This window comes from Drosophila subpulchrella, chromosome 2L, assembly GCF_014743375.2.
Source record: "Drosophila subpulchrella strain 33 F10 #4 breed RU33 chromosome 2L, RU_Dsub_v1.1 Primary Assembly, whole genome shotgun sequence".
NCBI lineage: Eukaryota > Metazoa > Arthropoda > Insecta > Diptera > Drosophilidae > Drosophila > Drosophila subpulchrella.
The window spans coordinates 18780416-18804267 of NC_050610.1; the positions used below are offsets into that span (position 1 = coordinate 18780416).

Genomic DNA, 23852 nt, shown 5'->3' on the forward strand with positions numbered 1-23852 from the left:
TAGCCGTTGAATGACTGATGAATGAGCTGAAGTGCAGGCCCCCCGAGTGTAAGACTTTGAGTATATGAGTTTACGTCGACGCTGGAAAGCAAGAAAGGCATGCAAACAATGCCGTTAAAGGCGGTGAAATGTGCGGGGCGGGGCGGTGCGGTGCGGTTCGGAAAACTGGAAAAGTGCTGAGCGGAAAATGGGCAGTGACAGGGACAGAGAGACAGCTACCGTCTCGTCCTCGGAAACGGAGATGGAGAAAGAGACAGGGAGCGAGTCCTCCGTCAAGGATTTCCCACGTGCTGCTAGCTCCAAGGCTCTGGCATGCCTTTTTGCTAATTAGAAAATATTTGCCAGCACACAACAGCTTTTCAGGTGAAAAATGATTTCACAAAGCTTAAAGTTTGAAATTTTGTGGGCAATAGAAATTTATGAAAGGGCAATAACTCCAATGGACTTTAAGCCTTTTATTTTAAATTTTTGAAAATTAAGAAAATGCCTTAAACAGATCGACGGCCTTGACTATTAGATACTCGTAACTCAGCTAAAGGGAGTGCGAGGGAGATGGAGATATGCATGCAGCGATTCCGCTGTTTCCGATATTGCACACTTTGTTTTCTAATAACTTTTTAATGAATGGTTTGATTTGAACAATTTTTGGCATGTAGTTTGGTATTGGTAAACAGAACAAAATATTAAAATATGTAAGTCCTAGAAAGGTTTAAGCGTTATAGAATGCAATAGTCTCGAGAATCTGCGTGCCAAAACCAAACTTTGTAGCTTTTATAGTTTCCAAAATCACAGCGGGTATGGTTAGTTCGACTTGGCTAGTAATCCTGATTAAGAATATATATTCTTTATAAGATCGGAAACGCTGCCTGTTACATATTTTCCCACAAATCTATTATGCCCTTTTAATCTACGTGTAATAGGGTGTAGTTAGACTGTTATTGGTAAGCTACAAAGAATAAGTTCATAAAATGAAAAAACTGAACAACAAATTAGGTTCAATCTGTTATCGATGAGTGTTTCACAGTTTTTTCAAGAGAGTTTTCCCAACTATTCCACAACTATTCCACGCTGACCCGCATTCGTGTGCCAAGCATCCCATAAATAATTTCATTTCCAGCGTCGACTAAATTGAATTTTTAATCATTATGCGAACAGCAACCCCATCGCTGGGGTCATATCTCATAAAGTGAGTGTGTGTGAGTGAGTCATAAAACGAAATTACACGCATATATCAGGGCATTTTGGAGCAAGGAATCTGCACAGCAAAAATGGCGAGAAAAAATATATACAGAATAGCGAAGACTAGAAATGTAGTTTTAATTAAAACGAGCAGCTAGTTAATGGAGCAGTTTAGAGCCAATGTTGTTAACACTTTCCACCCCAGTTTCTGCTATTTTCATTTGGCAACAAACTTATCCGGCTGAGCGGGTTAAAGACGCTTTAAATGGCTAAATGAGATGGGGGAGAAATTCAAGGGTGCGGTTGCTGTTGCTGTTGCCATTCCATCGCGCATCTGAGATTGCAGTAGCCAAAAGCGAGATGAACAATGGCGGCGGGGATTTCGCATCTAAGCCCGAAAGCTTTAAATGCGCACTTTGACACAGACACAGATACAAACTCACACACACTTTCGCATGGGGAAAACGTAGAAGAGCAGACACCAGCATTATTGGCACACCGCAGGCACCACATGGCGTATGAGCAACGCGCTGCCAGTCGCCATTTGCCACATACCATTCACCATTTACCATTTACCATTTACCAGGCCTTCAGCCACGGCTTATCTGTCCAGCTGCACAACGACTAATAAATGTGTGTAAATTAGTTATCAAAGCCAGCGGATGCGGAAGGAAAGGGTCCTGCGCTTAATCATAACCTCGGCTTAATTAATACGCTTTTCCCTGAAGCCCGCTTAACGTCCGCCGGCTTAGAGTTGATTAATATTTTCTGCAGTGCGGTTGTAAAAATAATTCCGCTCAGAAGGAAAAAAGTGGGGATTACACATGTCAAGTAAGTCGAAAACTTCATCAACAATTTAATAAAATGCTTGAATAGGTTTTTTGAAAAATATGTTTTCCTACTTTTTAACTATGTACATTAAAGATTATAAGTTTTCAACTTATATTTTGATGAAAAAATATTTTAAATACTATACGCCACCACTCAACATTCATAAAAAATCATACAAATGAGTAGAATTGAAATGGAAATTAATTACTTCAACTTCGGTACTTATCGAGCACTTATGAATGCCATTGACTGTTGTATTTTTTGCCCGACACTCTCCCGCCGAAGTGAGGCCATTAATCATGTTGTTTCCCGTAATTTATGCAGTCAGAAATGCCATAAATGACGCGGGGTCCTGCGCTTTATTCTCGGTCTGTCACAATTTGGTTCCACAGCGAGTGCCTGTCAAAGTGCTCATTAATTCATTCAACTCTGGCCACCCCAGCCCCTAAAAACTAAACGAGCATTATTTGGTGTATCGCGGAAATTCCCCCAAATTTGCATTCATCAATTTGCTACCCAAGTCGCTGTCCCGGCTTATTATTTCAATCAATTGCGGAAGGATGGACTGGAGAGCAGGGCGAACCCGGGAAAAAGCTGGGAAAAGCAGCAAATTCAGTGAACCGTTGATGACCTGCTTTTTGTCATCATCCCACTGCCCTTCGCCTCGTTATGGCATTTTGTTCGAATTGACGTGAAAAGAAAATATGTTTTCCCTGCTCCGCTTTTCCCAGTGGCTCCCGTGAATGCCATCGCTAATTTATCAATGGCAAACATTTTGCAATGGTAAGTATTATTTCGCCCCGTTCCCGACAAATGAAAGTGGGCCAAGGATCCTTGGACTGTGTCGTCGTTTAATATTTATAACAAAAGCTGAAGGCCACTCGGACGCATTTAACTTTTACCAATGGGCTGTCACTGAGCGGCTTTTTTAATTACGTTTTCCGATTGCCAGGACCTCAAACCGCTTTCTTGCCGTTCAAATATTTGCCGCATAACATTTTTACGAGGCATTTTTCCATTAAGATTTCCCCCTTTTCCGGTTTAAAAGTGTCTGTGTGTGTGTGTGAGTGCAGCATTGTATTGACTTTTAAACACATCAACCGCAAATACCGCATCGGATATATGAGAAAACTCAATCAAACTGTTAATCGACTTGTGGCCCGTCACCAGGACCCATTCCCATCCCTCCTTTTACACGATCCCATACCAGCCGTGCGTGGTTGGAGCCGGCCCCTCACCCTTTTTGATTGTTTTTCCATGAATTTCCAACCATAAAATGTCAATAATATGTTTGCTATAGGCACACCCAACCTCTGGCCCCCAGTGTCGTAAAAATTCCGCATGTGTTTGCTCTGCTTTCGAGGCCTCCATTTCATCCAGCAGCCATCAACTCTCGGCAATCGACCTGTTCAGTGTCAATAGGCAATAATAAATATTGAAACGTGTGGCGATGAAATTGAACAGCTTCATTCGCTTTGAGTGGGCCGCAGAAAGGGGTCAAGAGGATAGGCCCTGATTTGATGGAGTTTAAACAAGTCAATTCCATTAACAAGTCACTGTAGGAAAAAGTGATGGCCGTCCAAAAGAAACAAAAAGGAAATCTTGGTGTCAATTTAGTTGACTGGCTATGAAAGAATGTGTGCTGCGAAAAAGGTACAAAGAATGTACTTAAAACCATTTTTATTGTTAAAACTTGTAAAACATTTTTTAAAGTAACGTAAAAAATATATCACAATATAATTCTCATAAAAATAATTGATTGTTTGACCTAAAAAGTACCTTTAAAATCATCTATTTTGTGTAATGAACATCGATTGTTGATGATAACCTACTTTAATTTTAATTTCCAGAGGGAACTGTCAAATCCCATTAGCAATTCATCCGCAGACTTAGCCTTGACACGAAAAGGTTTAATTTTAGTTTTCGAACAATCTGGCTTAGAAATGCCTGTGGATGTCAAATCATGTTCGACTTTTCCAATTGTCCTTGCGGCAAAGTGTTAGTTTTCATCCCCAAATCGACTGCAATTTGATTCAACCATTGAGTTAACAGCTCTCCCAAGGCCAAAAGTCTGCGATGTAAGAGTTTCCAGATCACCAAGAGCCAACCAACTTAAAGTCTGTGATTTAATTGGAGTGACTTGACGTCTCGAATAAGTTAAATTAAACGAGTCTAATGAAGAGGCAGTCGCATGTGCGGCGAGGAGATAAAGGACTTAGCCCGTGGGCTCCTTTTGTGTCCTTTTGCAGGACCTGCCACAATGAGGTGGTGTGTGTAGGTTTGTGGGGAGCGGTGGCCAAATGAACAAGCGGAAACAATTAGCGATGTAGCCTTATTTGTAACATGTTTGGGCATCTCTCCCTGCCTGGGCCTCCCGGTCTGTAATTAAGAGCCTCATTAAAAAATGATAAATTTAAATGGAAACATCTTCTGCCTGGCCTGGCCCTTCGCTTTTCCCTGCGGCCTTTGTTTGCCCCGCAGACAGTCTCGAGTGCTCTTCAAGAATCTCGACTCGGTCTTAATTGAAAAATTTGCTTTGCAAAATTTAAAGCCAGCGAAAAGTTTCGCAACTGCAACTCAAATAGAACTCATGGAAACAAGTGGGAATTGGGACTCCTTTGTAATCGACAAATTGGCGCCTTTAACCAGAGCAAAGCTGACAAATCGAAAAGTTTCGCCAAAGGTCCAACTTTATTTTGTTTTGTAGGAACAGAGAAAGTTTTCCAACATTCCGGTTTGCCAAAATCCAGTGACATTCCGCCCACCGCAAAGCGAATTTTTAAAGCATTTACGGAATTACCTGTTAAAACTCATTTGGTCTGCTGGCAATTGAATGAAAATAAATGCCCTGCATTGTGTCCGCTGTCAGCTCAAGTGGCATTAAAGTGCATTTAAAATTAAAGCCCCCCGGACACACACAAAGTGCATTAAAATCAGTGAAACCAGTGGGCCAGGTGCGGGGATAATTAAAAGTTAAGCGAGGAGAAGCGACAACATTTGAGGCGATCCTTTAATTCAATCAGGGCGCTATTAGTACGCCATAATCCTGCGCCTCGTGCAGTCGGTATTTCTTCAGCATTTGCAATTCAATTAGGGCCAGAAGGCGGAAAAAAGAGGGCCAAAAACAATGCACTCACGCGGCGTGAAGCGTTAAAAATGCAATCAGAGGGCAAACAAAGCGCACAAAAGGATCCGTTGCTGTGGCTGTGACCATGACCAGACTCAGGTAGTAACTAAAGCCGGACAGGTGCCACGACTGTGTATCCATTGCCCCCTTCTTCTTTTTATATCCACCTGAAAGAAAACCGCGGCCAAGACGATGACGACGTCGCCCGGTCCGCTGAAAGTTAATATCTTGCAACGCTTGGCCAAGTGAAACATAAAACAGTCAGTACAGTCTGTAAAGTCTGTATGGTTCGTAAGTTGAAATGGAAGTGGAAGTGAAGGGTTCTTGAAATACCAAGTTAAGCACAAAGACGGTCCAGAGAAGCTGGCCACACGCAGTTGCTGAATTTCGAGCTGGCGAAAGGTAAATGGATTCATCGGAAATGCCCTTTAATGCCGCCAAAGATCAATAAGGGCGAAGAACTAATTGGAATCAATATCTCAGAGAGGGAAGCAGATGCGGTTACACTGAAAAAAGCCTTAAAAGGAAAATAAAATAAGTCAGATTTTAAAAAGTAAAATACTTATTTACCAAGTCAATTTTAATCAATAGATATCAATTAACGAAAGTATATCCATTTTAATAAAAAGATATAATATTTCTACTTCAAAATTATAAGTAAGTGTTATTTAATTAAAACTATTTTATTTTAAATTTTCAAATGAATGGGAAATTTATTTTAAATAAATGATTATTTAATTAGTATTTTTAATAATTTAAATTAATAAATTTTATTTTAAATAAATACTCATGCAACTTTACTCAAAGAATTAATTATTTATCAACAAAACTAAGTCGGTATGAATTACTTCACTTATTAAAGTTAACTAAAGAAATAAAATATTTTTCCTTCAAAACTACAAGTAAATAATATTTCCTTTAATTCTTATAAGAAATGTAGGTGCCTAAATCAATTTGTATTTTTTTGAGTGATTTTTTCGTGTCAATGTCCGTGGTCAAGGTGTGTGCGCGTGTATGGGGTGTGCAGGAGTGAGGAGACACTAATCCCTGTTTTAGGCATCATTGCCTCAAAAGATTGCTGCTCATTTGCTGTGCCTAATTGGCCAATGTCAGCTTAATGTCGTCCCCTCCGCCCATGGCTTCCGCCCCTCCCTTTCTACTTTCCCTGCCTTTCTCCGTACTTCCGTCTAGGAAACACAGAGACACACACACACTAATACAAAAAAGCCACCCATACACGGAGAAACACACACCGTCTGTGGGCTTTGTGGGTGTGGCCGAAACTAATCGCATTGACCAAATGACCCAAAAAACAAGCGACAAAATCTGCAGCTGATTGCACACACCCAGAGGTTATCCTGGCAATTTTATATAAATTTCCTCGTGTCGCACACAAAGGCAATTACATGAAAATTCTCACATTTGAGTGTGAAAATAAATCAAGGAAAATACGTTATTTTTTTAGGAAAGTGACACAAGACCAAGGAATGGGACGTGCCAACTGGCTGGTAAACAGCAATTATACGTGTGAAGAGGAGGGGCTCCGACTCCCACACGCTCGTTCCAATATGCCCCAGATAAAACAGATGTCTCCCAGTGTATCCATAAACGGCTATTTGGTTTTCTCATGTAAATCCCCGAGAAGGTCACAAAGCGGTCGACGTGGCTTAAAGCTCTTCAGCGGTTTTCTGGGCTTAGCTTTATGGGCGGACGGCATGCGATGTGCCTGGTCAACGGACAGCACGTGGCCAATTTCGATTCCGATTCCAGCTCCTGTCCCAGCTCCGGCCGCCTGATCCTTGCCCAAGGACACGGCACACTCCTCGCTCTCATGCACCGCACGTCCTGCAGCTAATCGCTCAAGTCCTTTATGTCCTCGGCAGGCGAACAGCAGGCAGGAGCACTTTCGTGACCATGCAGCCTTGTGTCTATCATCTGGGTCTTCCAGCTCCTCTGTAGACTCCTACACTTGACAAAGAGCAAAGGATCGAATACACCAAAGAGTTAATTTAGGATTTTTATCGAAAAATATGTATAAAAAGTAAGCTTTAAGTTAATAACTCATTTTTCTGCAAGGACTTTTAAAATAAAGATTTATTTTGGAGTATACATAACAAGAAAAAGCTAAAATACATAATTTTTAATAAACAATATAAACAATAAAAACATTTCGTGTTTAATGATCGAACTGAAACGATTTTGAAATCACCAAAAAAAGTCGCCTATAACTATGCCGTAAAAAGTTATCGTAGTCCCGAATGATATTTATTGTTGCATGCTTTTAGACACCACATAAGAATGTATTGTTCTATACACTTAGAGACTTTTATTGTTAATATCAAAACAATAAATCATGATATCATTACCTAAATAATATTTATTCTTTGCTAAATGTTACCATAATTTTCGAAGTGCATGTCGGCTAGGCATAATCACACATCGCCATCGCCATTTTTTCAATTCGTGCAGCTTATTGTAAAGCCGCGAGCCATGAATTTGTTCCTGGAAATTGATAAAAAAAATGTTATCCAGCTCGCCACACGTAACGCTGTCAAATGGCTAAATTTGGCGAGCGCAACCAAAGTGCTAAATATTCAAGTGGTATACTTTTCGGATTAACCAGATTTGGAATATGGTTAAAACCCTTGCTTTAAGTCCCAATTTGTGCCCGGAATATTTTCAAAGATAAATTTAAAGCCACAGACGGGCAAAAAATTGCTTTCATATTAATCCGCAATTGATTGTGATTTTTTAAATAAAATTTCGCCAAATCAACAGTTTTTGCTTAGTAAATCACCCGCCATTTCCACGTCGAGCCGCACTGATGATGGCTATAATTTAAAAGCCGCCGCCAACAAAAAACTTGAGCGTATGAAAGCCATAAATTAAATGGCAGGTCGAAATATCAGAATCCGATGCATGAAATATACGCAGGCTTTAAAATAATTTGGTGGGGCATTAAACAAAAGCACCGACCCAAACAAAATAATAAAAAACAAATCCTCAGACAGAAATATATATTATATTGTAATGTAATTTCTCGAGCGTAAATCTAATTTATCAATTTATGTGAGCGAAGGAAAAAAAACTTTTGGCAAGCCAAGCCGACAAAAAATCCCACCAAACGGAGTCCGAAATTTATTTTGTTACCACCAATTCCGTTTGGGGCGTTCTGACCTGCGATTTTTGCCAAATTGTGTGCTGTATATATATATATATCTACATTTATGTGAAACGTGTTTGGGGCCTTGCAGTAATTGGCAATAAATGTGTTCATGAATTTTAATGTTACCCTCGTCGGTCAGCGAAAGGCGCAAATCGGCCACGCCCGCAATCGGGCATAATTCATAATGCTGTGCCAGATGCTTATTTTCTTCATGGGGACTTTAGCCCCTTGGCGGGACTTTAACGTAATTTGATTTTCCTCCCTTGGCATGTATTGAGATTTATTTGTTTTTGAACTGAGCCAGCTTCTCGGCTCATCCCCTCCTGAATTTAAGCAAATTTAATACCGTTCAGTTGGCCGGCAAATGAGAGTTTATTGTGTGTGTGTAATTCGAGAGGAAGGAATGCTCCAACCACTTCCGTTTTGGCTTAGTCCAAGGGTTTTTGGGTAGAGTTGCCTTTGATTTATCATATTCAATTACAAAAGTAGCGAACGTATTAAATGCCACATCCGGCGGCTGTTCCACAAGGCGTATGAGTAATTTTCTGCCCAGCCCTTTCTCCATTTTATCCATCTTGCCTTTCACTTCCGGCTTTCTGTTTGTCCTCCGGAGTGGGCAGCGGGCCAAACAAATTTGCCAATGTTTAAATAGCAAACGGTTCTCTCTGCTGAAAGCCGATATCAACAACTACTCAGGATCCCTCCTGCTCCTTCTTCCTGGCCCACAACTTTCCACCACTCGCGACCACTTCGCGTGCGCCATCTGCAAACTTGGCCAAAAGTCCAAGTGGAGCGTGTAGGACGTCAGCTGCCGGCCGGGTATTTGTTGTTCCTGCTCCAGAGTGTGTGTGGGCCCCAATCCGCCTCCGAATTCGGCGGCTAACGATTCAGACAGATGCTGATTTCTGGGCCATCCATCTTCAACCGAATCCGGTTTACCGAGAGGAGTGAGATTAAGTTTTGGTTTTCGGATCTGAAGAGCTTTTCCCCAAGGATCTACTATGAAATTTATATTAATCTAGTGCCTTGGCTTTATCTAATAATAATACACCCGTATTCTAGTGTAAGCATTTTAATAAACTTCTATCTTAAAATGGGATAAATAATATATATCACAAAATACTTCACAATATTTGGGATTAAAGATTTTCTTAACAAAGCTATTATATCATTGCAATTACATACTTTTAAAGCTTTAAATTTATCATAAAGTTTAGCTTTAATATAAAGGAAGCTTAAGCTCTACATATTTTAGGTTATTTTAACTTTCGGCAAGCTGCAATATTTATAAGAGTATTTCGAAAATATAGAATGATTTATTTTTCACTTTGTATTCTTAAATTCTTAAATGCAAAACAAAAAGCTTTCTTCCTAATGCCCTTAAATGAAAATGTTATAACTTAAGCTGGATCTTTAAACCCATATTTCACCGAACTTCATGGGCTAAAATGCAACAGAACACGATAATGCGATTAAATTTTATTTGTGTGCCCTAAATCCACAACATTATTTCCCAGGTGTGACACCCAATTTGAATTTAAATTTCCGCCTTGAGGCACTCGTATGCGAAAAGAATTTATATTCGTGTGGAGCGGCGCTTGCACTGCGTATTTTACAAAACTTCCCATTTTTGAATGCAGTTTTTGGGAACTTTATTGTGAATTATGTGCCACGTTAAATTGGGTGTGAGTGTGCGAATAAAGAGTTGAGAGTGCGCCTTTGGAACTTTTCGCCGACTTGAGTGGAAAAAACCATCCTGATGGCGGAGTTGCGGCGGAGGCTGTCGCAATTTTTCACTTTTACCGCAGCAACTTTGCGGGAATATTACTCAGCCGGGCCCAGCGGCAATATCCTGACAACAAATCCGCCGAGCACAATGCATAAGGTGCCGACTATGAGCCGGCAACTTGACAGTTGCTGCCTGCCAGACAACTCCTTTGGTCCTTCCGCCATCGCATCCTGCCGCTGCGATCGTGCCAAATATGTAAAATGAGAAATATGCTGCACATAAATCCTCAGGATTTCGCATGTCCCCGGCCAAAGTCTGCAAGGAAAAGCCGACGCGTCCGAGCCAGAAGTTCTCCAAGCCGAAATTTAATTTCCCAATGCATTCGCAGGTCTTGGCTTTTAGGCAAATTGGAAGCGGTTAACATGGCACACGAAAAAGTCTTTGTTCACAGAAAACAATTTGTAATAGATGGGTTTAAAAAGTAGGGGCCTTCTAAAGTAAACAATTGAAAACCAGGATTATTTTACTGAAAATGTGGTATACGAGTACAGTAAATATTTAATACATACATCCTTCATCCTGTAGATATTTTATGTTTAAAATTACTTTTTCTATTTTTTAAGTAGGTATCTGATTTATCTATCCTTCATTTTCTTTCTCTGCATTTACTTGCCGCATTTTCCGCTGTAATCTTTGATTTTCAGTTTGTTTTTTCTGCTGTTTTGTAACCACAATGTGCTGCGGCTAATTTATGCAGCACATTGGACTGCTAGACTGCATCGGGACCACAGGACCAGAGCCACAGTTTATCGCCAGTGTCCTGGTGCTGGCGACCACAAATCACCGAGGTCAACACGGCGTATACGCAACGCCACACTCCGCAACCTAACACACACGCCGAGCCAAACAAAACGAAACTATGTAACAAAACCACTGAACTTTAAACAAAAAAAATATAGTATGGTGGAAAAACAACTGCCGAAGCAGCTGAAACCATGTCAACATGTGACACCACGTTGATTTCAATTTGAATGGGTCTTTTGCTGGTTGTTAGGTGGAGTGTGTGGCTTTACATATAGATCAGCAGCTGCGGTAATTGAAAGCAGAAAGCACAGAGGTGAAGAGTTGAATTAGTTCTGCGAATCGTTCAATCATCTGGCGATGTAATTAAAATGGGGATAATTATAGGAATTTTTAAGGGCCAGGTCGTGGCTAAAAGGGCTTAGGAGGAACGAAACCAAAAGGTTTTTTATTGTAAGATATATCATGTCTTCAAGTTGAAGCGTTCACAGTCTTTGTTGCACTTTAAAGAATTAAAGTTGAAGTAAACAATAATAAATATGATATATATTATAAGGTTGCTTGTACCTTATAAAATTTATAAGAAAGTAGTTCTTTGATTTTAGTCCTAGTCTAATAAATATTTAAAGTAAAAGTAACACAAAAAATTTTATTATATAAACATCCTCTTAATTAAATCCCATTTTTGAAAACTTTTTTATAAAATGCTATTTTTTTTCAACAAGTCCTGGTAATAGCAAGTGCCAAACTAAATATTATCTACAACATGCGATGTTCGAAGGTTTCTAATTTGCATTTTAGTTTTATGCATTTAATTTTATTGCAATAAGTCTCTTCTTAACCGCTAAGATATTAGCATAGATTAATACGTATTCATGGGAGAATAGTAACTAAAAATAAGAGCCTCGTAAAAGAGCCACCACTAATTGCATTCACTAGCCACAGACTGAGGTCCTGAACTTACTTTGTGTCCTTTTTCTCTTTTTTCTTTCCAATCTGCTGCTCGTCCTTGACAGATGCTGCTCAAGTGGCTCCTGTTCAGCCTGTGCATAATGCCGGCGATGTTCAGCAACACGCGGAGGAAATGCCCCATTGAATGCCAATGCAGCATGGACGACTCGGATCGTTATCAGGCCATCTGCACAAAAGGTAAGTGGCGCAATAAATGCAAAAGGCGGAACCGATACGGTTTAAGGAAAACCGGTAAAAAATACCTAGTAAATGCTTGAAAATTATGCAAAAGAATGGGGCTTTCCTTGAGACCCGATAAGGCGGTCTCCGCTGGATACTATCATAATTACACATCCAAGGGTGATGCAATGCCTCGATTGGCGTAAATTCCCTGCTCACACGCAATTCCCGGATGTGGGGAACTCCCCCGGACATTACTTTTAAATCTCGCCATTTATTTCCCTTAAATGTCTGACAATTTCAATTTGTTCAACTGTCATTTGCCGTCGTCGCTGTGGCTGGGGAATTTTTTCTTCGATTCGCCCCTCCTAGCTCATCTCCTCAACTTCTATTCGCCCCCCTCCCCAAAAAAATCTATAATTTCAATTTAACGCTTGTTTGGCCAGCACTCACATATAGAAAGTCGTCGAATTGCTTTGAATGTGATGCTTCTGTCGTTTTAATTTCATTTCAAAAACTGTTGGGCGTTTAATAATTGCAATGGCTTAGATTTGGCACTGGAAATGGGATTTAAGATAAGAGATTTTAGTTTAATCTTGTTGAAATACATAAAGTGAATAAAGTTCAACTGCATAGCATTTTGCATTCTTTAAATATACATAAAAGGTGCAAGCCAATTATAAAAGCAGGTCTTAAAAGCTGAGACTTAAATTTTTAAATTGAAGTGATTCAAAATGGTTTATTAGAATAAAAACATGCTACTCTGAGAAGAGAAAACATGCCTTTAAGTGTATTTTTTAGAGCAATCCTTTAAATTTTCCGCTACACATTTCTCGGTTATAAATTCAACTAATTTCCTCTAAGCTGCAATTTGTTAGAATTCCTGCAGCCAGGCTAATGAGCAACCCTTATCCTTTATCCCAACAACGACCTCGCCAAAAAATGTCGAAAAGTAAAAAACAGAATGGGAGCAACAAAATAAAACTGGGTGCGCGCGTTAAAATATGTTACAATCAGTGTTAATGCTCAGCATTTTTATGAAAATTCCCGCAGCGTGCTCGGCCAACATAAAACCGCTGCAACAACTGCAGCAACAACCCCGTCGAATACAATGAGGGCATTATAATGCAACTTCGCCTTTAGACATTCACATGCTCATAGAGCACAGCCATGGAAAATGCAAAATGCATAAAGCCCAGATCCGAAGCCCCAACGAAACACAATGGAAGTGAGCGAAGAGTGAAAATAGTGCTGCATACAAATGCGATGTTAATGGTGACTGGGATCCGTTTAGTTGGTTGTACTCGCAGTTGCCCGGCAAATTCTAAATAGATGCCACGCCAATGCCCGACCTTGTTAGCATACAAAAATGTAAGAGTACTGAAGGAAGGTAGACCCAGCTGGTCCTGCAATTAATGATCTTGTTGGCCAGGAGCGGTACATTGAAAAAAATATTCCTTACCAAGCAATACATTTCAGAAATATTTGTGTGCCACACGAATCACTTGGGACTTTAAATGTCATTTTCGGTGTCTAAAAGTATGCAACAAAAAATTGTAAACTTATTCACTGCATACTTTTAAAAACCAATAATTTAATTTCAGACTGATTTCAAAACCCCAATGATTTGTATAACAGCCTCCAATTTAAGAACCAAAAATCAGTATTCGAAAAATAACCAATATTTTAAATTAACTATTAAATTGTTACGAATTACATTTTAAAAATAAGAAACCTCGATAAAACATCCTTATAACAATTATTTAACGTAGAGTTACAGCTAAAATGTTGAATTAATATGTTTACAGAAACTACAGAAAAATAGTTGGAAATGACTTATAAAACTCAAAAATGTATTACAGTACTAAGTATTTTATAAAATCAAACAAACTGTTACTTAATGAACGTCAAAGTCGTAAGCTATTTTTGTTTCACTGCAAAGTTTGTTTAGCAACCGTGGGCATAATAAAATTAGCTCAAGTATCCTTGACAAGGCCACTCGACCTCAACTATTTTTAACTGTTGTGGCTTTCACTGTTTATTTTGCAGGAGGCCTGAACTCGCTGCTGTCGCCCAACGAACTGGACATCGATGTAAAGGTTATTATCATCCGGGGCCCACGGAACTCCATTACCATCGGTCCTGCTCTGCGGCAGTTCATGAAACTAGAGATCCTGACCATCACAGACTCCAATCTGCCGGCAATCGGTGCCGAGTCGTTTTGGGGCCTCAAGTATTTGCGGATATTAGGTGAGTAATCAATGCATTTACGAGTCCGGAAGCTCTTAAATTCACCCAGATAGACATAAATCCGAAAGGGGCAGCGATTTCAATTTAAGCAGCTGCGTGCTCTTAAAACCCAACCCGCTGATATGCAAATTATAGGGGAACAGTCGGCGGAAGGAGGTGTGGGTGGGGAAAAGGCGATGCGGTTGTCCTGCAGCCTCGTAAAATGCGAAGAGCAAACGAAAACGCAAATAAAGCTGCGGACGCGTCGCAAAACGTTAAATGAGCAGGCTGAAAAAGGACAGCTCAGGATAACGCAGGATTCTGAATTTCCAACGGGGTCTCTTACACTTTTTATTCAGTTTTGTAGGGAAATTAATTTCGTGGACCTAAGCCCATTTAAAATTTTAATATTATTCTAACAATACGATAGTTATATAGTTTATTTTAAAGCTGCTTCTTTTTGTAATACTCACAAAAAGTTATTATAATAAATTTAAGCGTTTGCATTTTGTTAATTACTTAATTTACTTATTTTAGTTTATTTAGTTACATTTTTAATTCTTAAATAATTATTAATGCCAATCACGTTAGGTTTGGTATATTATGTTTCTAAATTTTATAATAATATAGGTCAATAATAAAAAATAAATATAAAATTTACATGACATTAAAACACATTATTTATTAGTAAGATTTTTTAATCCTTATTGCTTTTTTTTTTCTTAATTTTTTTTTTTTATAATTTGTAATACCTAAAGTAAAATTTGATTAAATACAGAAATTCGGTTTATAAAGTTTTACCTTAATAACCTTTAAGCACTCTAAAAACTGTTCTAAAATACCCAGATATTTTCTAGGCAATCACTTTCAGCAGATGGTGGGAGAACTATATAAAAGAGCATTAATACTTCGCTTTCGCCCTACCGAGCGTTTGTTGTCTTGTCAATAAAATTGAAATTGATGCGCCAAACAGCAAAAAGCGCCCGAAAAATAAAATAAGATTGGACTGGCGGCGGCAGAAAGCAAGTGTAAAGCCAACGAAAGCAATGCCCCGATATCGTTGGGGCTTTAAACTTGTTTATTTGTGCTTTATGGGCGCCGTTTCGCCCCCTGCTGGCGGTTTACGGTCCTGGCCCTGCCCTCCAATTATTTACATGCTTGGATCTTATTTTTTCGGATCTGCCCCACAGCCCTGGTGTTTCATTCGCCTGTCAGGAGTTACACATGCTACAAAAACAGAGTTAAGCTGCAGTTGTGGATTTTTTTGCCAGGCTAACTGCAAAAACCAACGCGAAACAATTGGAATTTCCTTTGCATTTGCTTTTCCATTTCCTATTTCTATTTAAATTAATTTTGCTGAATGTTTAAGAGGGCGTGGTTGGCTCCGGTCCCCCGCTAGACAATGGGGCGTATGTGTAATGTACTTCGGGTTTGTTTAAGCAGCCTTAATAAAAGCGGAAAAATAAGCGGGCTTAAAGAATTTAATTCTCTCACTCAGGGGAAAACGATATTTATGCAATGCTCTTGGTATATTTGTTTATACAATCACAGATGTTTTCATACCATTCATATATCATATTGCTGAGTTTTCGTTAACAACAATGAAACCCGCATATTCCGCTATGTACTTCTGTTGCAGATCTGTCAAAAAACAATATAACCAACATAACGGAGAACAACTTTCGCGGCCAGGATAATCTACTGGAATTGGATTTATCGAAAAATAAAATTTTACGCATGGCCAGCTCAACTTTTCGCCATTTGACGGTGAGTACTGCACGAACTTTTGAATGATAGCCTTTTGTTTGCCACTGTCATTTTCGCGGTGTGCTTGCAATTGTGTATCATTATGTAAGTGATAGAATTGTTCACCCGAATTGTCCAGGAAAAACAAAAAGTATGAAACAGGGAACCAGCAGAATTATAGAACTTATTATCAAGCCGCAATAAATTTAATTCCAAAGATGATTGCAATTTTTGCACGACTACATTTCGCTGGCTTGTAATAAATTGTGCGGCATTTTTAATAGCCTTGTTGCTGCTGCAAATTTGTTGCCTACTTTTGGGTTTTTCGGGCTGCAAAAGGAAAAGTTCTACGTGCTTGAATTTAAGTTCTCCTGGTCCACTTTCCTACTTTCCCCGGCAACTGGCGGAAGTGCAAGTGCACAGAAGTTAGCTTCGTTGTCTTCAATGTGCTTTCGATTTTGTTTTGCTGTGCGCTCTGGTGACTTCCTCTCCCGCCCTTTTGCACTTTTCCGCTTTTCCAAACCAACACCAACCCACTACAGCCCACCCAAAGGAAAATCCAGTGCAGCGTTTGCAACTTTTTTGGCAGTTTCCGGGACCCGGCAATATTTGCCTGATTTATGAATTATTAGCCGTAGCTGTAGTGCCTGATCGTAAAACATTATTAATTCAGTGCGTGCCGTAATAAACTTTGTAAATTGCCTCTCTGCCACAAAAGGATCTGCGACGTCTTAATTTGGCCGACAACTCGATTGTGGAGCTCGTGCAGCGCAACTTCTTCATGCTGAGCAGACTCAAGTATCTGGACCTGAGCGGAAATCCGCTCCAGGATTTACAGCCGGATGTGTTCCGCGATGTGCCGGTGAGTTGTCTACTATACACTATATATATATATATCTGCGTGAGTGCTTTGTTATGACAGCCAAACTGTATAATTTGTTTTGTCGCAGGAACTGAAAGTGCTCAAGTGCCGCAATTGTCAGCTGAAAAAAATCAATCCGCAGATGTACAATTTATTGCCGCTCTTAAGCGAATTGGATTTGGGACGCAACGAGGTTTGTTTCTTCTTTTCCCCGGAGAAGAGTTTATCCAATTATTTTTTCCCTTCGCCCAGTTCAAGTTCCTCGACAGGGATGAGTTCCGAGATGTGAAGCGATTGACCAAAGTTCTACTGGATGGCAATCAATTGTCCGTGGTGGTCGACCAACTCTTTCGCATGCAGAAGAGTCTTAATCATTTGGGTGAGCCATTGAAATTATACCCACTCCTCCGCAGTCATTTAAAAACTCTGACTTGCTTTCCATTTGCCTTCCGTTTTCTTTGTGTTTTTTCTTCTTTGGAAACACTTTAGATTTATCGTACAATCGGTTGGCCAAAGTGCCCAATGACTCGTTCCTGCAGCTGACCAACTTGACCTTCTTGGACTTGTCCTACAACAAATTGGTGCGTCTGGAGCCACAGTCCATTAGAAGTCTGAGCAAACTGCTGACCCTCAACATAAGCGGCAATTTGCAGATGGATCTTAAGGAAATGAGAGAAACCTTCGAGGTGGGCTCACACTTTTTTAAATACAAACATAAATGAATGCCACACAAATTACTAGGGTTTCAAAATCACCCTTTAAATATAATTTTTGGTGTCCAAAAGTACGCAGTAGTTAAAGGATAGTCGTCTTTCTAAAGGAATATACGATTCTTCTGAGTTTTAAAAATATGGTTGCATACTTTTAGACATCCAAAACTGACATTTGAAAAAGATTTTGCTTGGCAGCAACGTAAATCCAATCATAAGGCATTTAAAAAACATTAAATATTTTTTTAATTCCTTCTTTGCACTTGACAAATTCCCTATCGATTTAATATTTATTGTCCATTTTCCCAACTATTTTTCCAGCTCATTCCCCAGCTGACCCACCTGGCAATTGCCGATATGGGTCCAATGCCCATTGGCCTGCTGCACCCCTTCAAGCAGCTGAGATATCTCAATATCTCCGGCAATTTCTTGAACAACACGGCCCTGGAGGTCATCGATCCGTGTCGAGAGCTGGAGGTAAGTCACTCACAGAAGTCACAAGAGCTAGGCAATAATTTAGCCTGGAATGTCACACACATTTGTCCCGAGATCTATTGTCCTGCATCCTGGACCGTTGGTTGCCTGATTCTTTCTGGCCAATTTGTAGAATATATCACTGTAAAACATTGCGGCACTGCAGCAGGGGTAACTCCAGAGCCCAGGTACCATTACTGCAATTGAGGGTGGCGGAAGAGATATTTGCAGTTTTCGTTAGCGTTTGCCGTTTTTGTTTATACATTTCTGACAACAGACCAAAGCCGTGGCTTTATTTCGTTTTCCAGCCAGAGGGATTCACGTTCCTCCGGTCCGTTCGTCTGTGTGTCACCCCGGTTTTTGTACGTGCCTCACGTCAGTCAGCCCCTCTTCTATATCCCTTATATACGATGTATATCCCCCCCAAACTGGTGTCCTTGCACTCTTCTTGCGGATTGTTTTCGGTGCCGTGCTGGGGATCCTTTGTTGCCACAGTCCTGCCATCGAATTTGCTGTTATTGTTGCCGTTGACTATGGCAAATTTATTGGGCAGCAACAAAAGCAGAAGCGGCAGCAGCACCATCAACCAGAATGGCAACAACAATCATTTTATAGCCATTAAGCCTTTCATTTTAATTGAATTTAATTGTGTATACACTTCACTCAAGCCATTTGGGTCTTGTTATTGTGGCTCGGCAAAAATTACCAAATTGTTTTGCTTGGTTCTTTGAGTTTTCTACACCATCAAAAACATGGGCTTACTTAAATTGAGTTATTAAGAACTAAAAAGGTATTTTGTGGAAGAAACCAAATATATTGGCATCTAAATCATTTTCAAATACTTTTTAAAAATACTTATTAAATTGGTATAAAATTAATTTGACTTTTTTTCTATTCATAAATAGCTTTAATATTTTATTTTTGAGTGTTGGCATATGTCTTCATAAGCTAATTGTCGTTCTACACAGTCAAAAAATATGGCTTTGCTATTTTGGAGCAATTATATATGTAAAGGAGATTTTATTTAGATAACCAAGTAAATTAGTGGTTTCCTAATAAATACATTTTTTATTAAATGATTTGAAAATAAAAGGAATTTTATTTTTCAGAATTTGTGTACAATATTTAGGCTCAAGCATTAAACTACCACTGCATTTTTCAATTCATAAGCCCCTTTAATCTTTTATTTCTGAGTGTTGGCATACGTATTCCTAAGCTAATTGTCATTTAACCAGCAGAGTTTTCCAATTAAAATTAAACTTTTGTTTCCCAACCAACCACCGTCCCTTTCCCCCACCATCCATCCATTTGTAATGCACTTTTAATTGAACTTTTCTGGCCATTTTCCTGGCCCCGTTTTCGGTCTGCCAACAGTTTTTGGATTTATCCCGGAATCAATTACAAGGCATCAGCGAGGACACGGCCCTAAGGATCCAGGGCATACGCAATGTGCGACTCGACAACAATCCTTTGATATGCGACGAGTGTCACATGGGGAAATTAATAAATGTCGTGCGCCAAGTAAGTGGAATTTCACTTGCAGGCAAAATAAACGCCGTCGGCGGCGAAAATTCAATTTCAATTAGTTTTCAAAGCCGTCGCTGATTGATGATGCCTTACGAAAACACGTCCATGGGTTGATTCACTTTCGGTTTTCCCCCTTTTCTCTGTTTTTTCCCCATGCAGCTGCAGTGGAAATGGGATACGTATCCCATTTGCTTTTTACCCAAGAGCCTGCGAGGTGCAGAAATAAATAATCTGGACATCAACGGACTGCACACGTGCCTGACTTTCATGGACGACGAGGAGCAGAATGCCGCCAGCACTTCATATAACTTTCTTGAGCACGGTAAGGGATCCCTGCAAACTATGTTAATGCAGTACATACATAGTGATTATATAGTATTAAATTCAAGCAATAGAAAATTATAAGTCCATACCTAAGGAAAACACCATTAACAATTATCTCAGAGTAGATTGATTGACTTGCAACTCCATTCTACAGTTGCATTAAGATTCAAACAGTAAATTGTGGCAAAATTGCATTAAATTCAATTGATGAAGAAGTAGCTGCTCATACTTAAGGAATACACTGAATAATGAACTATTAGATAAATGATGGACTTGAAACTCAATGTTCATGAAAAGTACAGCTGTATTAAGTTTTATTTTATTTATTTGTATAGTTAAAGTCCGGTACATTTTGTTTAAACATGCATAAATGTTTTGTTTCTTTCCATTTACTAAAACTTAAGCCAGAGCACTGTAACTACTTTAAAACTTTAATCTCTCTTAATGAACCGACAGGCGGTCTCAACACTCTGGCTATTCTGGGTGGCATCATTTTTGTGCTAATTGCTGTCATTATACTGTCCTTGGTTGCCTGCTTTTCGAAAAATCGGGCTCGTTACTACACGAGGGAGGATCATCTGAGTGGCAGTAAGTACAGATTAGTACCTGAATTTAAATTTAATTGCAGTTCGGGAGAGGTGAGGCACCTGAAGTCCCGAACTCCGGGCAATTTGCCAAGTGCAGGCGATGAAGTACGGCAGGCGGACCAAAAGACATCCTGAAATTTATGTGCCGGATACTAAAGCACGCGCATGATTCACCAAATTAAAAAAGGAACAAGTCGCCGCTCTTAATTAATTACACAAACGTGCTTCATTATGCCGGGCCCCCAGTTGTCCCGTTCCCCACTCAATTGGGGTATAAATAAATTTCACACTGACCAACTTCCGTTGCTGTTGGGCGGCGTTAATGTTTGTGCTCACCTGGAATTGGCCCTGGGGCATCCGCCATTCAGCAGAACGCACTCAAGGGAAACCTCACCAGCAAAAAAAATTGGGAACAAAAAAGCCTGAGGGCCAGCTAAAAGAAAACAAAGGGAAACTTCTGAATTTACGCAATTGTAGCATTTCTGCACAAACAATAAAATGGCCTTAGAGGCTGTCGCCCGGCCACAACGGAAACTTTTTGCCGCACACAAAAATTCGATTCCCACGATAAACGGGCCAGAGAAAGCTGGGCCAGAAAAAACAAGCAGAAATTTTTCAGCTGACAGCAGGCAAAAACTGCTACCATTTCCCACACTCCCAAAAGGAGTTCTTGGAATTGAGAAGCCGTTCGGTGCCCTAGTTTGCAACCCGGCACTATAAGAAATATTTTATTCAAATTAAACTTGATTTTAAAAAATATTGATTCCATTACAAATAAATAACCGAGTTGCTTAGCATAAATTCTTTATACGTTCTAAAAAAGGGAAACAAGTATTACAAAAGTATTCACTTCTTTCTGAACCTATTTAAACTCTTCTCGATTATTCTGTCGACCATTTTTTAAGTTTTAAAAATATATTTTAAAAATTGTAGAAATTATTACTTCAAAACAAATAATAGAATTGTTAATTTTAAATCGTTTAATAATAATAAATAGAAATTCTTATATTGTTGACGTAATGAAAATTAAAAGAATTTTTAAGTTGTCACACATTTATACAATTTTTAAAAGCCCTTTGCGATTGTAATGACGTATTATATTTTGTTAATTAGGAAAATAAATATGTATACTGTAAAGAAACATTTATCAGCTCAATTATAATATTAAAACAATTAAGAATATAATTAAAGAATCATAATTAAAAATTTCTTTATCCCTTAAGTTATACAAAAAAAATTTGAAAGTGCCTTCTTAATGTTTTAAGAACAAAATTTAAGTATTTATTTATAATCCTATCGACCCTTCACCATTAATTAATAACAATTAAGTTTTTTTTTATGTGTGAACCGAATTTTTAAAGTGTATCCCATTTGGAACCGCCACGAATTGTATAGCTGGCTCTCATTTCTTCTCCATTTTTCTGCTGTCTTCCCCAGGCGAGAGCAAGTGCCTGGAAAAGAATCTGGAGGCGACCACGATTACAACGTTGGGCAATGGCAGTTCGCCCACCACGACGACCACGCTGACCCTGGCCACCTCCCCGGCGGCGGGGGCGGCAGGAAATGGGATGAAAACCAATGGACTGGGCCTGAGTTCGAGTCCTGCCAACGGCAGCACGCCCGTCCACGGAGTCTCCGAGGACAAGGGCAAGGAAATCAACTTCACCTTTCCCGTCGACGATCGCGTCTGCACAATTGACGAGCTGATGCCACCGCCGGCTCATCCGCATCCCAATCCCCATCCCAATATGGGCAGTCTGATGTACAGTGTGTCGCATTCGCCGAGCTCGGCTACAACCCTGGCAGCGGTGGCCGCGGCGGCGACTGTTATTCCGCCGGGAGCACCATCCCCCATGCCCCCCATGCCCATGCCCATGCCCACTCCCGCCGAGGCTGTGGTTGTGGTGCTGCCACCACCGCCGCCACCACCGCACCACCACACCCATCAGATGGAGGGCAGTTTCAGCAGCCTGCGGGAGGTGCAACAGCAGCTGGTGCATCTGAGCAGCACGCTGGAGCCGCTGGTCAGCGTCAACTGACCCAGGGGCCCAAGTGGAGCCACCGCGTCGTCCTCGTCGGCCATCAAGTTTGCCCAGCAAACAGTTGGCACGACACCGACGTAAGCCGCGGGAGAGTTGGATTTGCAGTTTTGCACTGCCACAGGACGACGGGGCGTATAATTAATGGCCATGCGGGGTCACATCGAAGTGCAGTAATTAGGATTTGAGTTCGCAATTAAGTTCATTAATCACTCCCGACTCCAGACTCCAGACGATCATCATCAAATTGGGCCTGGCCATTTCCCCAACGGGGTTATTCCATACTGCCATTTTCACAATTAACGAACTTCACCAGTGTTTCACTAAGATACTTGTAACTTAAGTTTCATGTTTCTTTTTTTATATGCGCATCTGTATATACAAAATTGGTCTAAATTAAGATAAAACACTAACCACGATTCATTTCGACACATTTCAAATGTGATAAAACCGAGCGTATTCTGTACATAACTATTAAGGCAAGCGAACCATAAAAACTGAGTGTATTATATGTAAGTGAATGGAAAATGAATAAAAAAAAACTTGTATATTTGGCCAATGCGATTCAAAATTGAGCAGCCGCTGTTTGAGAATTTAAACGTAAACATTAATATAGCACGTAGTTAGAGGCATAGATTTCCCAGACACATAAAAAACTATATAGACCTAGCTAGTAAGGCATGTCAACGAGATATATCGTTCTGAACCCAAATTCAACTCAAGTGATCAGAGGTCAGCAATCATTTGAATGAAACCCAACTAGAAGCCCAAACGATTTTCGGTTCTCCCCTCGAATCAATAACAGAACTTGGCATTTTCACGTATTCTTAAGTCGAAGAATTGTATTTATTTTACACAGCAATAACCGTAATCCATAATAAAGTGTGACTGTTTATGAAACCAAAAGGAGATACGTGTTATTCTTGAAACCAAAATGGAATCCGCAGAAATGGTAAGGTCTTCCTGCGAGCAATTTATTTAATAAAAATTCACATTTACTGCACTGCACACTTGCATCATTTGCGGTTTTCCGTTCTTGGCCCGGCGCCACCCCATCTATCTTATCCCATTGTGTGGCATCTGAAATTATGTTGGTAACATGTCGCCGAGCATGTGCTGGCTTTTCCGACGACCCTCCCATTTTCCGTGCCCTAGCTTTTCCGCCGAGACCGAGGAGCGTTTCCTAAGCGACCGCAAGGACGACACCAGGCTAAAACCAAACTCAACGCAAATGAAAATTGCTTCCGTTTCCGCGGTGGCTGGAATACGGCACTCGGATTGCTATTGTTGCTGATTGCATCAGTTCGCTTGGATTTAGCTCACCGAGGTTGGTTAGCGAAGGGACACTGGGACAGTCGATCCTTTTAAAAGTAATTGAAGTGAAAGTAAT

At 40.0% G+C, this 23852-nt stretch overlaps 1 protein-coding gene across 1 annotated transcript in view; it reads left to right on the plus strand.

The window, feature by feature from the left end:
- Positions 1-23361, plus strand: part of LOC119547956 (insulin-like growth factor-binding protein complex acid labile subunit) — a 56476-nt gene extending 33115 nt beyond the window's left edge. The window contains exons 4-15 of the mRNA XM_037855006.1: positions 11850-11982; positions 14014-14214; positions 15833-15960; positions 16658-16801; positions 16890-16994; positions 17054-17180; positions 17291-17487; positions 17833-17988; positions 19360-19506; positions 19672-19834; positions 20293-20424; positions 21861-23361. Of these exons, the coding sequence (XP_037710934.1) occupies positions 11850-11982; positions 14014-14214; positions 15833-15960; positions 16658-16801; positions 16890-16994; positions 17054-17180; positions 17291-17487; positions 17833-17988; positions 19360-19506; positions 19672-19834; positions 20293-20424; positions 21861-22462 (2235 nt within the window). The 3' untranslated portion in view covers positions 22463-23361. The remainder of the gene's footprint in view (positions 1-11849; positions 11983-14013; positions 14215-15832; positions 15961-16657; positions 16802-16889; positions 16995-17053; positions 17181-17290; positions 17488-17832; positions 17989-19359; positions 19507-19671; positions 19835-20292; positions 20425-21860) is intronic.
- The last annotated feature ends 491 nt before the right edge of the window (positions 23362-23852 follow it).